The following is a 17,764-nucleotide window of genomic DNA, read 5'->3' as shown; positions in this document are numbered from 1 at the left end:
CATTTTATAAATTGTAATCACCATGTTCAGATAAAGAATAGTACCAACTTGTAGCCTATTTCAATCAGTGTTTCCACTGACATCACTGAGCACCATGGACAGTTACACTGTCATAGTGGACCTCCAACAAACTGAAAAAAGACAGAAAGAGAAAGAGAGAGATGCTCTCATGTCACTGCTGCATGACCAGTACTCCTCAAAAAGCACAATGCTGCCTCTATATACATTCAACTTGGAGCACCCTGCTTATTGCAGTGATAGCAGGAGCTAGCTTTTTGATAGCATGTGACTCAGGAATGGAGCTGGTAGAGATGTGGTCTGCAACCGACAGATCAATGCTGGACCCTGCTCGTTAAGATAATGAGCTTCAACATGTCAACAAATAGGACAGAACAAAACATTATCTTTATGCTATGGTCAACTAGTGTTACTGGCAAACCCAAAGAAATTGGTTAGAGTGGGGATGGTTTTGAAGTCATATCAGCAAAAATTAGCATAACATAGATGATTGTAACTTTGGGATTCGCCTGTCTACTGAACTTTTGGATGAAGAAGTCACGGAGCTGCTCTCTCAGTAGGACTCAGCTCTGAGTCTCTCTCCTTAAATGTCAGATATCTTTTCTTCAGTAATTTGTGGTCTTTAGCGTGGCTCCCTTAATTACAGCTATAATAGTGTACATGCCAGCTGTGTTGAATCGCACAAAGATGTCAGAATCTGGCACAATTTAACTGTGGAACTAGGTGGAGAGAATCTGACTAGCAGTACATTGGTAAGGTTTGATGCATATCCCAAGATAAGTCTTAAAGCCTTGAATAAAGATGAAGGCTAAGAGAGCAAAAGTTATGTAATTCTTCAAACATGAATACTAAACGTACAATTCTGGCACACCATGTCAATTACAATCCATTATACTGATGTGTTTATTTGATTCACTGGAAGACAACGAGTGACTTGTGTTTGGAACATAGTCTTCCTTCCCAAAGTTATACTGACTTCTTATACTGACATTTTTTTAAACATGTACAGACAATTTTATTCCCTGGAAAGTAACATATACACACACAGACAGACACACACACACACACAAACACACATATATCAGATATTTTGTCAACTTTCAAATATAAAAGGCACAGCACTATTTTCAAATATAACAGTGTACTGTTTTTATTTTAGTTCTGCACAAAGAGCATACAGCATGTTTGTGTATATACGTGTACACGTGTGTGTTCAACTGTGTTATACACAATGCTGCAGTGGCCTGCTCTGCTTCAGCTTGCTCTTTACTGTGCTACACTTGACAGAGAGCTTTTCATGCTGCCTCTTGAGAATGTCTATTTGGCTCTGCAGGTCCTCGCATGCATCCTTCACCTTCTCAAAATCCTGGAGCAGCTTCTTGTTTCTCAGCAGGCTGCAGCGCTGGTACAGGTGCAGATTGTCTGCACGCAGCTTGTCTTTAGCTATCATTACCCCTGCCAGAGCTTTCCGCTTGTTGCCGATCATTGCCTTTATCTTGGCCAGATTGGCTAGTTTGGCCTGGATCTCCAGCTCCACAAAGTTGATCGTTTCCTTGAGATGTGACTGGAACTGAGAGTGGAGGTACACAATACTGAGATTATTTTCTATGCATTCAAGACTCTACTGTACAATACATCTTCCCATCCTACTCCGTGGCAATAAATTTATTGCATTTTCAGTTTTAAATGGGGGCTCGAAATTTCCAAGTTTTGTGGTGGGATTTATGGGATGGGTCTTATGTTTTCAAGCCTACTTGACAGTTCCATGGCTATCTAAAAAATCAACAGAGGTTGCACCCACATTAGTCTTAATCTACTGAGTTTTATAGGACGTCATACCTCTCTAGTGCTGGTAATTCCTTTCTTTATTCGAATAATCTCCTCTTCATACTCCAAGATCATAGTCTTATAATTCTCATTTTCAAACTTCAGTTTTTCACACTTTGTCCTCTCCTCCAGTTCTCTAATAGATTCTTCCCGGCTTTGTACCCTCATCTGCAGCGCAAGGTTCCGTATTTTTGCAGCAGTGAGCTTATTCTCCGTCTTCTGCTCAGCTGCAAGGAGCCGTTTCACCTCAACAAGAGCTGCCCGCTTCCCCAGCCGCCGGGCGAGAGCCGCAACGACTACTTCTTGCATCATCATGATGAAGGCTTGATATTCACAGTCCCACTGCTTCTTCTTCTCCTGGCACCGGGGCCGGAGTTCTTCAACTTGCTGCTGGTAGAGCTGTGATTTGCACTGCCACTGCAACTTTAGGTCCTCTAGAATTTTTAGCTGGTCCTGGTAGCCGTGGCGACTCCGCCTTGTACACACAGGCATTGGCACGTTTTCCCTTTCCAACCAGTCAGCTATTATCATCTGCTGCTCGCTGTTCAACTGGCAGAGTTCATCCCTTTCTGACAGGAGGCTCTGCAGAAGCGCTTGGTGTTCCTTATACTCAGCTTCAAGGTTACATCTCTCCATCTCCAGCTGCTCTTTGGAAGCTTCAATGTCATGACATCCATCCAGACCAGTCTTCTGCAGCTGCTCATCTGAACCTAAAATTACAGGGCAGAGTTATACTAAAGAATCATCCAGTTATATTAATTAACAGATGGCAACAGCTGATTTTGCCCTCTTGAAATTGAGCTATGTTCAGATGAGAAGGCTCAGTTTAAAAATATATTATGACTCTTCATATGAAACCATGTGTTAAAAACCAACAGGAATGAATTGCCATGTAATTTTCTCTAGAATGTATAGACTTTATAGTTCTTTACCTTTTTTTCTCTGAAATGGTAGTGGATGGCTACCATTGATTGGAGGTAGAACAAGTTGAGCAAAATGTGTGCTGCCTCTAGTTTCTGGACTGTGCACACCCACATCAAGAGCCTAAACAAAGTATACAAGGTATTTTTCACACAAGAATCTACATACTGACACACAAGCACACATAACCATACACAACCTTCCATCATAGCCAAACAACGTTTTAATTAAATGTACTAAAAATGTATTTCTATTTGTTTCTTTCTTGAGGCACCAGTACAAATATTTTTAAGGTATCCCATATAATTTAAAGATTCAAAAACACATGCGCCTTCATTTCAGCATTTAAATAAAATGTGTATACACGTACCTGAACATTGTTTGATTTCTGAGCACTGTGGTTTGGTCTTATTGGTGGCAGCTTTGTGCAGCCACCTTTCCTCTGTTCCATATCTTCTGGCGCCTCTCGTCTTTTGATGTGAATTCTAAAGATCGATAAGCCTTTTAGTTTTTGGGGAACAGACTTCAGCCAATTACAATAAGCAGCAACAAAGCAAATGAGTACTATGGGAATGGTGAAAGGCGTGATTAATGTGATAACTTGTGTGACTTCACAGCCCCTTTATTACATCATAATTATGCCACAAGTACCATCTCCACATCAATATCAACTTGCTAAACCTGCTAAACCTTGCACAGTTCAAGGTTTTTTCCCCTTTAGATTTTAATCAATTTATCTGCTCATTCAACCACACGAAAATTAAGCTAACGTGTATCAGAAACAGTGCACGCTGTAAACTTCACACGTGTAAAACCTAATAATGAAAGTTGACAATCCGCAAAGGTAGCTAAGCTAGCTATCACAGTACTGCAGCTAATGTTAGCTACCTATACTAGCCAGTTAACTCTATTGTAGCGTCAGTACTTTTTAAACCTTCTAGTTTAAAATATTTTAATGTCCGAGTATACGCACACACACACACAGAGAGGAATACAACACCTTACTTTACAGCAACAGAAGTAACTATAGCAACAGCAGTATTCCCCAGAGGAATACAACACCTTACATTATAGCAACAGAAGTAACTATAGCAGCAGTAGTATTCACCAGAGGAATACAACACCTTACATTATAGCAACAGAAGTAACTATAGCAGCAGTAGTATTCACCAGAGGACTACAACACCTTACATTATAGCAACAGCGGTATTCTCCAAAGGACTACAATACTTTACATAACGGGTATCCATAGCAATAGCAGAATTCTCCAGAGGCATACAACTTCAGGCGCATATCCTGTCATTAATCTTGCCACATTGCATTACTTGAAGCACAAAACCTGATAATCTGAGATTTATCTGGGATTGGATAGGTAAAAGGCATACTTGAAACTTACTTGATACTTAAAGCCAAAAGACCTAGATGTGCTTGCACTTGTTTTCTGTAGCCACCACCTTTTTTGTTGTGCGTGTCTGTATATGGTCTCATTAATGGGTGTGTAATGAAGACCATCAATAAGGAAGGTTAAATGGCTACTCTATCTTCTGTGCCACAGAGCTGGCTCTTTGATCTGGTGGTCAGGGCACATGTTTGTTATGGATGTGGATGTGGATTTGCTACCACACTGTCCTCAGCCTTCATGTCTTTACTTTTTTTTAAAGATTGGAGTTCTGTTATGGTGGTATGTTCATCAGACTTGAGGTGCTTGTTAAGGCATCATACAATTTTTTAAAACAATTAGATCTGCAGCAGATTATATTATTTGTGATACCTTTAAAGGGTAACGAGTCAGACTGTCAGCGCGTGAATCAAATGAAAGCATACAACATAAAGCATACAGTCGTGGCCACACATTTGAGACTAGCACACATTTTGGTTTTCACAAATGTTGCTGCTTTAGTTTTTATGGTAGCAATTTCCATTCTACATCGTGAAGAGTGATTAGATGAATTGCAATTAATTGCAAAGTCATTCCTTACCATGAAAATTAACAATCACAAAAATTACTGCATTCGAGCCACTGCATTTCAGCCCTGCCACAAAATGGCCTGCTAACATAATTTCAGTGATCATATCAGCTACTCACCACTCTGGTGGATCAAAGCAGATAAAACCACACAAGCTGAGGTGTTATCCAGCTAGGAGTGTGTCTTTAGCTAAACCCCAACTTGTGGTAAACACCCACGTGCGGTAAACCCCATTTTATGGTCATAACATCTCGTGCACGTCACGCCGTGCTGTCACACATCTGCACTGAAGGCTTCGGCGCGAGCCTACGTCTTGTGTTGTGATCATCCATAGGGGTTTCTTGTTCTTTTAGGTAAAAATCTAAAATAAATGTGTTCTCCATCTTAATTAATCATATCTTGGCTCTAATGCACCTAAAGAAAATGTGTGTTAAGGCATATGTAGAACAGAAAAGTTTCATTTTTTGGAAATTCAAACCTTCCCTTTTTCTGTTAAATCCACTACATTTATAAAGATCACTTTCTTAGCTACTCATAAGGAAGGTGGATAAAATATAGAGCAATACTGTGCAAATAGCTAATCAGTTCACTATAGTATATTTTGAGATCACATGAAAAAAAATCTAATCAATTCACTTTGATATTCTTGGAAAACACTTTGCAACATATTCAACATATGACAGCAATGTTTTTACTGTAGGAATTTGGAGTATTTGGATGGCAAGCTTGTGTAAAATGTCTCTTTGGATCACTAAATACATAGCACATATTGAATCTTTATAAAATAAACAGATCAACTAATCCATTAAATTCGTGAAATACACTCTCTTATGTAGTTACTTTTAGTATGACTAAGTTGTTTTTACTGTAGAAATTTGGAGTAATGGGATGGCAATATGCTGTTAAATGTGTATTCAATTCACTATATATCACTACTTGAAGCTCTATAATAGTCTGAAATAGTTGCATGAAACAGTAATTTCGCATAAGTGGCGGTATTCCTAACGGACCTGCTAAAGCCACAAACTACAGGAACCGCTGTGGCTGTGGTTAGATATCTAGACACAACTCATAATTTTAAATAATCATCCCATCGTAAATATCTTAGCCAGGTTAGCGCCTGGCCTGTATAAGAAAGCTAGCCAGCCTAGCTAAAATATCGTAGCCAGGAAACTGAAAGTAACGTTTACTCGGAACTCTGCTGAATATTGGTATCTTATAGGTTAGTTAGACTTAAGATAACCGTGTAGCTGTCCTAATATTCATGAATATTATCCTATGAGAGCTATCTATGCAGTTAACACTAGCTTACTATATTACTAGCTAGCATTAGCTGAACAGATATATAGAGTTAAGGTAACAACCGCAGCCGCATATATCTGAACTAACCTTGTTCAGATGACATTGTTGTGTTAAACAGGTCACACACGATGTCAAGTTTATGGTTAGTTAGCTATTTTTATTACATTACTCTTATAGAAGCACCAAACCAAAATTATTTTTAGCTGGGTGGCTAACTGTTTATTGTTATGCTAACTGGGCGTTTTCACAGATGTGCCTTTACTCATACCAGGTGAGAAACAGCTGCTCACTAAGACTTTGACCTTTTGAGTGTTTCGCATTTTCCTATGGTATTGGTGAGATGGCGATGGATCAGAGCTTCACAACATTATTGTGCTGTTAAGTGTCTATGTTTGCATGTGTGTGCTGACTGACACAAGTTCCTGAGCTCTGCATGTGGCCTGCCTGGCAGGATGTCGTGTGTGAGGATGGCTTGGAGGACTACTATGCACAATCCTCTTTGGCTGACTGGATCCAGCACGTGCTCAACCACCTGAACTCATCACCTGGGTCCTTTGAGTCAGACATTGATGACATCACGTCCACGCGGAATTACTGTGTGACCACAGTGGAGACGCTGCTACAGGAGCTTGTAGAGCTCATTTTCACACAGGTACACACACAGATGACACCAATAATAAACACTGATCACATATGTACTATTTAACCCTTTAAAGTCAAGTGAAAGTACGGACAAATGAAATTCACATACCTGTTGGATGATCTGAAAATGAGCGCTCTCACTGAAAATGAGTGCTCTCACACAGTACCTGTGTGCCTCTCCCTGAGCTTCCCAGAGTAGCAGTACCTGTGTGCCTCTTCCCGAGCGTCCCAGAGTAACAGTAGCTGTGCGCCTCTTCCCGAGTGTCCCAGAGTAACAGTAGCTATGCGTCTCTCTTCGAGCGTCCCAGAGTAACAGTAGCTATGCGCCTCTCCCTGAGCATCCCAGAGTAACAGTAGCTATGCGTCTCTCTTCGAATGTCCCAGAGTAACAGTAGCTCTGCGCCTCTCCCCATTCTACATGGGCAGAATGCTCTGGTATGAATGAATCAATGAATGAATGAATGCGTGCTCTGGTAGTAAACAAGCTATACACACTACATGGTGTGATGAAACAGATGCTGTACTGCTAATTTTAGGACAATATATGGTAATTGGAATTATCTGTTAATCTGTGTTGAATAAATGGACTGGCTAATCTCACTTCCAGATTGCTTTACTATTAGTCACAAATACTTCCTGTTACAAAGTTTTTAAATGTGGTAGTGCTGTGGAAGACCAACACGCTTGCTGTAGAGTAAAATTACAAAATAAAAGCCACAGCAAATGTGATAAAGTGATGGCCCCTGTTGTTCAATGTATGTGTGTGTACTTGTGTGTGTGTACATATCTGCGTGCGTGCATGCATGTGTGTGTGCATATGTGTGTGTGTGACAGGAACCAGCTGTGTTGTGGGAAACACTACTGCAGAGAGGTAGAGGGGCAAGAGGCACATTGTTAATTTGTTAGATGTTTAGATGGTTGTGATTCATATTGTGTCTCGCTCTCGCTCTCTTTCTCTCAGTGCTGCACTCTATCTGGTTAAAGTGTTGAGGGGTGTGGTGAAGGAAACGGATGCAGCACACACTCCTGCCACACAGGTGTAGTATAACACATCCACACACTGCTCCTGTGTGTGTGTGTGTGTGTGTGTGTGTAGTATAGCACCAACACACTGCTCCTTTGACTAATGGTGTGTTCTGTTTAGACTGGTGAGAGGTTGGTAGTTTTGTTGTTGTGCATGTGTGTGTATGTATGTGAGTGTGTTCTGTTCAGGCTGGTGAGATGAAGGTGATTTTATTGTTGTGTATGTATGCAGGAGAGGATCATGGGTAAGGTGGACGTAGCCAGAGTAACTTCCTGTTTCAGAAACGCCTCGTGTCCTTGTGTCACATCCACAGACCGGAGCGTTCCCCGTTTCCCGGGCAACCTAGTTATTTCTGGGTTTATGTCAGTTTCTGTGGTTATCTGTCTCCTCCCCTTAGTCTCCAGCTGTTTTGAGTTTGTCCCTAATTGTAATGTTATAAAAACCCCGTCCCTACGTATCCTGTTTGTTGGTCATTGGCTTAGTGTGGCTCGCATGGTTTCTGGTCAGTTCTCATTTGGTCGCTATCATTGCATTTCTAGTCCGATCTCATTGTTTGGTTACTCTTGCTGCATGTTGCTTTCCTTGTTTAGTTCTGTATCTTCGTGCTCAATATTGTTTGTTCATCTTATATAGCCTAGTTCTGTGTTCCCGTTTGTCTGTCTTTATGCTCACCCTTATCTTATATTATTGTTGTTCTGTTAGTCTTTCTCTAATGTTTTATTCCCTCATTGCCCATTTCTCGCCATCACCCTGTTATCATCTTATTTTTCTGTTAGTCTGTTTGTTCTTCATTCTATTCTATATTGTTAGTCTGTGTTGATTATTATTAAATGTATTATTTGTTTATTCTAGTCAATCAGTTTGGTTTGTTATGGCGTCGTCACTTCGCACATGTGTTCGCTCTCCACCCCCTCCCGCGTTACACCGTGATGACTCACCGAAAAAGCCCCCTCACAGGAGACATGTTCATCGACCTCTTCAACAGATTCCCTGTGAGAGAAAACACACACACCACTTTCACAAACAGCCTCACTTACAAAGGGGTACCACACACAGACATATAAATTCAGCACATACTCTAAACATGCAAAAACACACATTTGTTCATATTTGGTACCTACAGAATTGAATCTATTCTGGTCTTATTGTTGAGTTACTGTAATATAATAACATTCATGTTCTCCACCTGCATCTGCTGGTGATGGCTCTTTTAGAATAATGTTACACAACAGGGTTAATGCTCTACATAACAGTAGTGTAGTGGGTTAGCCACCTTAGCCAGTGCTGAACAGTGCTGTTGAAATGTGAGTTCTCACGAATGCCTTTATACTAAAGAATATGTGTGGTTTATGCAGTAAATAAGTTCATTGGTGAAAAAACTACTAATCCCTTTCCCTTTTGATTTCATTGCATGGGACAGCTAGTCTATTTAATGTTTTCAGGGGAGAGTTTTACTAAAGTTTGGAGTGTGAGGGAAAATGAGAAAATAATTAGATAGTTCACCTAATCACAAGTGGACAATAGTAGAAACACATTATCCTGAGTACACAAGAGAACCTAGCCTTCATAATCATTATAAATAGTTGTGCAGAGGAAAATGAACTCACCTTACCTACAAGGCAGTAGTTAAGAGGTAGGGGGTTCTACAAGAAGAAAATCTGACATTCTTCCATCAGTGCATATAAATGGAATGTAATACATTTTCAGTGCAAAAATACACCTGCCTGTAAATATTTTACAAAACCTCTATAGCTTTGTCTGATCATAATTAAAATATACTGTATTTGGAAACAAAGGTAAGACAACAGTGGTAAAACATTCAGTGATTGGAAGTTTATCATAATGAATTGCTGGCTGGTCACATTACCCAAAAAGTTGGGTGTTTTGTTTTTTAAATAAACACCCTGCTGTGACACAGCTCACAGGTGATGGTACTAATCCTCCCCAGAAAGCAAGACTTAGAGAATGTATGTGTCCAAGTTGAAACCTAAGAGATGATTGCCCCTTTTCTAAATGTATTTCTACTCCATAAAAAAAGGTTTTGTTTTACACAGACCAAGGTGTCATGTTCCCTTCAATAGTTGTTACAAGGCACTTTTGATCATTTTAAGAAATGTTGATATGGAAATATCTAAATACTGTTTGCATTAGTGATAAAAGTGGGATTGATTATTTTATCACCCAAACAGTGTGTGTGTGTGTGTGTTTGTAAAAGCTGATATCTATCCGTAAAGCATCCTTGAGTCTGAGAAATATATATAAATGTATATATTATTATGTAACTAATAAGAAGAAGAGGAAGAAGGAGGAGGAGGAGGAGGAGGAAGAGTCTACTCTGATGTGCAGGATCCCCTCTACTAGAACTTCATGTAGGAGACGTTCTACTGTACAATGTACAATCAGTGTAGATGGACCACACACAGGTGATGTATTTTCTGTTTATTAAGTTACTTAAAACAATAAGAACAGTTCATATTACTGGTCAATAAATGCATTTATTATTCAAAACAGTGAGTTTCACTATATTTTGATTGTCTTAATACTGAAGTATATAGTTCAAACTAATGAAAATACAAAACAGCAGATTATAATAAATACTCACCTTTTACTGGAGCCAAAGTCATGTCGGTGTCTGTGTTCTTTCCTAAAACGACAGCAGACTTATAAGCAACCAAAAATCACACAGATAGAAACATAAAGAAAATAAAATCTTGCTATTTGATTTACACATGAGGTTACCTGAGAGTATCCTGAACATGACTGTGCTCAGGCAGGTTAAAGTCTTACCTTCTACGGTGACCCTAAAGGTGAATACAATCTCCTTATTCCTGATGTCCCATATGATGTAAACGCCACTGTCAGACTCTTTCAGCTGCAGACTGGAACTGAATGACAAGGATAAGAGATTCTCCAGGGTTAAGCTGCCTGGAAACCTCAGGAGCAGCAAGGACACACACACACACACACACACACACACACACACACACACACGCACAGATTACCACCAAATGGACTTACCTTGTTTTTTATTCTCCAGTTGCAAATATTTAGTAAGGAAAATAAAGGAGGACACTTACCCTCTATCCATAGACACACAGCACAGATCCCTACACCATCAGCATATAAAGACTTATTATTCATACATACACCGTACATGTCGCTATATATGCCTAAGAACAGAGTTCAAAGTAAGCTAAATATCAAGCATACAGTTTCAAATAAAACGATAAAGGATTCTGGTACTTAATTTTCAAATGACGGTTAGAAATTCCAGATACCACACAATATAAGCATATATAAACCTGACATATGATAGATAATTTACACAGTACTAGTTTCTACTTGGAACATGTTACAAAGGCACCCTGTTGTTCTTATTCATTTGCCGCTATTCCGATATGCCTCTGCCTTTAATTCCTGGTGTTTGCACTGACTGGGTCTATGAAAGCAGGGAGCAGGCCTATGTGTCTGTCAAGGCTGTTGTGCGTTTGGAAGAGGTCTCAATGTCCGGTTAACTGTAGAGATATTCAAGCCTCTGCTCATACCAGGAACTGCTACCATTACAAGCACATCAAAAATCCTTCCACTGTCTACATGTTGTAAACACCTTAAAGAAAATTTACATACTGAAACTTGTTCTATGAAATTTACATGTTTATGGGTTTTATGGTACCTTATTCTCTCTCTACATGTGTCTATATATCCTGTCAGATAGTGAGTGAAGTGACTGGTCTACGTTTTACATCAGTACATCTTTATTTATTTCCACATTTTTTAAACATGGAACTAATTCTTCATAAAGGAGAGCATAAACACATCATCACTTGTGAAGTGTTTACTTTTTATTTTTCAAACATGGAGCTTATCCTCTGTGAGAAAGAGCTCTGACACATCTTCTCCAGAGAGTTCGGCTTGTGGTGTATATCTAAAACCAGGAGAAAGAAATACCATCAGAAACAAAATGGTGTTTAACATTTGCACTTTCTAAAAAGCAAACTGTTTTTCTCTGCTTCTGAAGAGCCTTACTTTTATGCACACCAGAACTCAAAGCTTGGTCTTGTTCCTCCATGGACTGTCATGCTACTAAATTCATTAAGAACATAAATATATAAAATAGACCACTACTTTACCTTCCTGATAGTTCTTGAGATCCTCCCCATTAGGCAATGTATCCAGTGTGTCTGCCTGGTCTTAGCTTCAGCCACACCAGACACAGTGGTCCTTACTGTTGTTGGCTTTGCAGATCCGGGACCGTCTGTGGAGGGACAGTAGAGGAACTGGGCCAGTTCCCTCTGAATAACATTAACAAATGATAAAGCTCCTCCAAGCACCAAACCACCACTGATGAATGCTTGGGTCACATTCACATTTTTCCTGGCCTTAATTATTCTGTGGAGCTCATCATACACAGCCTCGATGACTGACCTGTAAAACTCCTCAGGGAGGTCCATCCTATCCTCCATACGCACTCCAGTTGCACTGAACAAAAGTCCATGCACACATTCAGCTGCAGAGGTAAAATGGCCACTCCATGGTTGTGTCACCTGTGACCCAGCAACACCTGTACAGAATTCCTTTTGTACCTTCAGGAAAACTGTACGAAGACAGTGGTGTACTGCACAAAGTGAGACAGTAGGAACCCCAAAGCGTGTTGTGCTCGTTTGGGGTTCTGAGCCATATGAGGTTCTTTCATTGGTGGAAGCCGTTGATTATTTTACATCAATCGTCTGTAACTCAGCATTACAAACACCAGTGTAAACAGAATAGTTCCAAGTCAAAAGGCTGAAAAATTGACTGCCGAAAATCGGCGGGGCTACATAATGAAAATACAGTGTCAATACAGGAGGCTAAACTAACTAGCCACATGTTTCGCCTAATGTTAGCTAGCTAGCTAATATTAGATATAAAATGCCTAAACCCTACCGTTAGTTAACAAGCCAGTTAGCATATATATATATATATATATATATATATATATATATATATATATATATATATATATATATATATATATATGTCCTATATCTACTATATAAATATACAGGATGACAGGGAAAAGTGAGGAATGTTCTAAGGCTCTACATAGAAAGGAAAGAAGCAGGATAGTAAAGATTAGATGCAGTCAGCATGACCCAGCCATGAGCTGCTCATGTATGTAGAGAGAGATGGGGAGAGCAAAAGAGAAAGGGAGGGGTAAAGTATGCAAGAAGAGGGAGCAGATGACCTTGAGTTAGGAGCTCTCGGTCAAGCAGTTACATTATGGCTGATAAGCAGAGACGTTGCGTTGGGGTCTACCAAAAATTACTTCAAATGGAGACAATTTGGTGGTGGCACTGGGCGTCATTCTGATCTCACACAACACTGCTGGCAGTAGATCTATCCACTTCTTTCCTGTTTCCATCATGACCTTTGTTAACCTTTCTTTCAAGGTATGATTCATTCTCTCAACAATGCCAGATGACTGAGGATGATAAGAGATGTGAAACTTCCAGTCAATAGCTAGGTAGGTGCATAGTTTCTGAATTACCTTAGAAATTAAACAGGGTCCCTGATCCGAATCTATTACCCGAGGCACACCGTACCTCGGTATTATCTCCATGGCCAGGATTTTAACTACAGTGCAGGTGTCTTCCTTAGAACAAGGAAATGCCTCAGTCCACGTGGAAAACCTGTTTACAATCACTAGCAAGTACTGGCAAAATAGATTTAGGAAGGGTGATACGGCCATCCGGGTCACGGATTAGACCATTTTTATCAGGACTACAGCCCTAATCAACCCAGTGAGAGCAGTCCTGTTGTGTACCCTGAGTTTGTAAGAAACACAGATCGATATCATTCGGCACCAAGCAATGAGAAAACATGGAGACAGCTTCACACGTCAAGGACATAGCGTATGTGCATGAAGGGGCATTAACATGAATCATCTACAAAAATGTGATAGCCACCTATTTTTAATATCAGTCATGCTAGGAGGCATAACTCTACACAGTTTCTCACCCAGTATCATGAATGGAGTAGAAATATTCATGGGGTGGCTGGAGCCGTGCACCGAAGTCTCACCCTGCAGTAGAGAGGCGAGGTTAGTATAGAGGGCAGGTGCGGCTTGCCATCCGCTCCTCCTCCAGAAGTCCCCCTCTCAGCTTCCTGATTCAGCTCAGATGTGTGTGTGGCCTTCGACACAGAAACATCTGCCTGAGCAGCAACCTCTCTTATCAGTGCATGCTTCACAAGTGGAGGAGGGGATCCTTTCAGCTGTGTGGCAGCAAAAATGACTATTTCAGACCCAGGAGTCTTATTGGGTTTTACACCATGCGGCTTGTCCCACACTGGCTTGGCCTTACTCAAGGTCTGCCAAGAATTCTTCATATATTGAAAATCCCAGCTAGGCTCCACATATCCCTCATAAATAAACATTGCACTAAGCACTATAAACTCCCTTTCAAACGAGCCTGTACATGGATAGTGTCTAAACCCAGCACATTCAGTCCAACCAGCCAGACTATCAATGTACAGATCACAATGTGAGCCCAAACCACACCGAAACATCCAATCCTTTGGGGTTTCCGCCTTTTTGGGTTTTACATAACTAACACCGGAACCCATGGGTCACCCAACAAAATGACAACGAGTACACAACTATACAAAGAGCTCTCAAATAGGTACAGAGCAGGGAGGGTTCACCAATAAACAGTAAATTGTGTTTCAATAAGTCTCAGGCAGGATAACAAATCTTTACACAGTGTACACAGAATTCAACTCTTGCCAATAGACGAGATTTCTTCCACCTTTTCAACAGGCAGGATAACAAATACAAAATTCAACATTCGGCTCGTACCAATGGACGAGATTTCATCGACCTTATTTGAGACAAAAACGCACCTAAATTAAATTTAAACTAAATTTAAGCACAGAGATATTGAGCAGGAAGAAGACACATTAAATACTAGGGTGTCACTTATCTGCACAGTATCCCACTTCTGACCCAGACTGTTAGAAACTGGTTCAAAGTGACCAGTCCTTCAGGTCTGATCTCTTCCAAGTTACCCTATGCCCTCTGTCCTCTGCAGCCGGATCGATCTGGGGAAGTCAAGAGACACTGACACCAGGGTAGTGAATCAAGAGAGTTCCACTACATTGAGGAAAGCTGAGAATATATATGTGTCCTATATCTACTATCTACATCTACAGGATGACGAGGAAAAGTGAGGAATGTTCTAAGGGTCTACGTAGAAAGGAAAAAGACAAGGTTAGTAAAGATGTTATCTGCATGAACGAGCCACAAGTTGCTTGCATGCTCCCCATGAGCCACTCCTGTGCTTAGAGAGAGACAGGGAAAGAGAGATCAGAAAGGGAAGGGTAAAGGAGACAAGAAGAGGGAGCGGATGACTTCGGGTGACCAGCTCGCGGTCAAGCAGTCATGTCATGGCTGATAGGCAGAGACCTTGTGTTGGGTGCCTGAAGACAGAAAGGCTCCAGTATCTAACAATGATCTAAGTCACAATTATAGACAAACACACACAAATGCACAGTTGTACTGATCATGTCTGTTATTAAGCGCAGTGAGTAAATGTCCACAGTGTTGGCCAGAAAAGATCAGTGCACATTTAGATTTACTTAATACTCACCATATACCTAATACTCATCATATACCTCTTGCGCACCAGATACTTAAATTCCACCTCCAACTCCCCTAGTCAGATTGAATTTGCTTCATTGTACTTCATTGAACTGTTACTAAAGCAGTGTTAAAGCGGCACTAACGCTATACTAAAGCTATTCTAAAACTATACTATAGTTATACTAAAACAATGCTAAATTAGTAGTAAATTAGTACTGCAGTAGCATCAGCTTGTCCCATGTTTTCATGAAATGTTTACCTTCTGCTGTATTTTGTGGTTACTGTGGAAAAAGCATCATTATCACTTGTTTTAATGATGTATTGTTTGTTTAGCTCGTGCCTTTGTATTGCTGTACTGGTGGCTGGGAACAGCATGGCTCAGGCTGACCTCTGAAATCTCGCCGCTTAATGTTTTTCTGCTCAGCAGGTAAGTTTGTGTGTGCATGTGAATGTGTATATGTGTGTACACGAGTGTGTATGTGCATGTTTGTGTTTGTATAGACAACTCTGTACTCTGCATTGCTATGTTCTCCCTCTGTCTCTCCACAGACACACTGCAGGTGTGAGGAAGGCTATCCTCCTCCTCCTCTTCCTCCTCTTGCTGCTTTTTGGTGAGTCTGCATTTCTGAGTCACTACATTTCAAATCATCTCATGTCCGAGCTCCTGTGTGGTGAAAGAAATTTACATGCAGAACACAAAAAGCACAATGACAGAAACACACATGTACCGATGCAGTGTAAGCTGACAGGTGTGCCGGAACAGTTAGTGAATGACGGCAGGTGTATTCGTAACAGATGATTTGATGACTACAGCGTTAGTGACGTGTGTAGCTGACAGGGGCTTTAGTGACAGGTGTGTTATTTTTTACAGGAGCATGGTACTGGTACCCCTTTGTCAGTACTCAAATGTTAGACACTGAAGAAAAGACCACAGTTGATCCCACGCAGCTCAACACACCTGTCCATTCCCTCTGGATGTGAGTATTCTCATTGGCTGAAGAGTCACTGCAGGACTGACACCACACACGTTTATTGGATGCCTCCTATGTCCTAGAACAAATACTGTTTTATACTACTCACAGGTAATAAACCCACTATTTCAACATTCTTCTCTCTCTTGCTTTCTCTCTCTCTCTCTCTCTCTCTCTCTCTCTCTCTGGTGCTGCCTGCAGAATCATGTGCTCAGTGTGAAGTTGTCAGCTATCAGGGACGAGATGATGAAGTGGTCTGAGGACAGAGCAAGAAACATGGAGGCCATGCTGGTGAGAAAATGAGAGAGAGAGAGAGACAGAGAGAGAGAGAGAGAGAGAGAGGAAAAGAGTGAGAGAAAGATAATGAGAGTCAGAGAGGGAGAGAGTCATAATAATTCAGTGGAGCACAAAGGATTATTTTTCAAATGAATGGTGTGGACTATCAGGTGTACAATATAATAAAATCACTCTACAGTATCATCCAGCAGAATACAGAATACAAAACAAATGAGTAAAGCAAGATATCCTGAAATAAAAAATAATGTATCACTTAGATGACAATACCAGCCAGAGAATTACTTTCAGTACTTGTAAATTACTGTAATGAATTGGCACTTGAACTAAAAATGTAAAAAATGCAAATAAGGGTGTGACAGCACCAATATCAGCTATAATTCTCTGAAATGACTGTGTGTGTATTTGTGTTTTTGTGTGTGCAGACACTTCAAAGAAATATGCAGGCACTGCGAGTTAAAGTGAAGAAGTAAGAGGGCCTTTTCTCTTCCTTTATCTCAGCTCACTCATTAAACCACTTATTGCGTGAATGTTTAGGACTTTTTGCATTTTGTCCCCCCAGTATCAACTCTCAGCACCAGCGTCAGATTTTCCATCTGAGATCCAGCCTCCAGGCAGCTTTGGAACAGCTAAAGGCATCACCTCCTCCCCACCTTGTCACAGAGCCAGCAAACTTCTCCTCAGGAAAATCCTCATCAGAGGATGGCGACTACCCACAGAGCACACAGTCCAGTGAGTGTGTGTGTGTGTGTGTGTGTGTGTGTATGAGAGAGAGAGAGAGAGAGAGAGAGAGAGAGAGAGAGAGAGAGAGAGAGAGAGAGAGAGAGAGAGAGAGACAGACAGACAGACAGTTAGACAGAGAATCTAACTTCTCTCAGGTTCTGTTCAGGCTTCAGCTGAGGCAGAGTTTGGGTTCTGAAAAGCGCTCACTCCTCACCATATTAAACAGACCTTATCATCATCATTATCACCTGTTTGAATGATGTATTGTTTGTTTGTTTGTTTAGCTCGTGCCTTTGCAGTGCTCTACTTGTTGATGGGAACAGCATGGTACAGTCTGACCTCTGGAATCTCTCTGCTTGATGTTTTTCTGTTCAGCAGGTACATTTGTGTGTGGACATGCGTGTGTGTGCATGTGAACGTGTATATGTGCGTGTCTGTACGTGAGTGTATATGAGCA

At 40.7% G+C, this 17,764-nt stretch overlaps 1 protein-coding gene and 1 long non-coding RNA gene across 2 annotated transcripts in view; both read right to left on the bottom strand.

Annotated features, from left to right (window-relative positions):
- LOC145657010 (uncharacterized) overlaps positions 1-17,764 on the bottom strand; it is a 245,147-nt gene that overhangs the window by 111,130 nt on the left and 116,253 nt on the right. The window lies entirely within an intron of this gene.
- Positions 111-6,138, bottom strand: LOC145651209 (cilia- and flagella-associated protein 184-like). The gene is made up of 4 exons (XM_081696696.1): positions 6,123-6,138; positions 1,858-2,072; positions 1,472-1,588; positions 111-131 (listed from the first exon to the last, which is right to left on the bottom strand). Exons 1-4 carry the CDS (start codon positions 6,136-6,138, stop codon positions 111-113), a joined length of 369 nt encoding a protein of 122 aa, XP_081552822.1.

This window comes from Electrophorus electricus, chromosome 1 (genome assembly GCF_041902795.1).
Source record: "Electrophorus electricus isolate QZ-2024a chromosome 1, ASM4190279v1, whole genome shotgun sequence".
NCBI lineage: Eukaryota > Metazoa > Chordata > Actinopteri > Gymnotiformes > Gymnotidae > Electrophorus > Electrophorus electricus.
The sequence above is the reverse complement of the archived record's forward strand: the minus strand, read 5'-3'. Positions and strand labels throughout refer to the sequence as shown.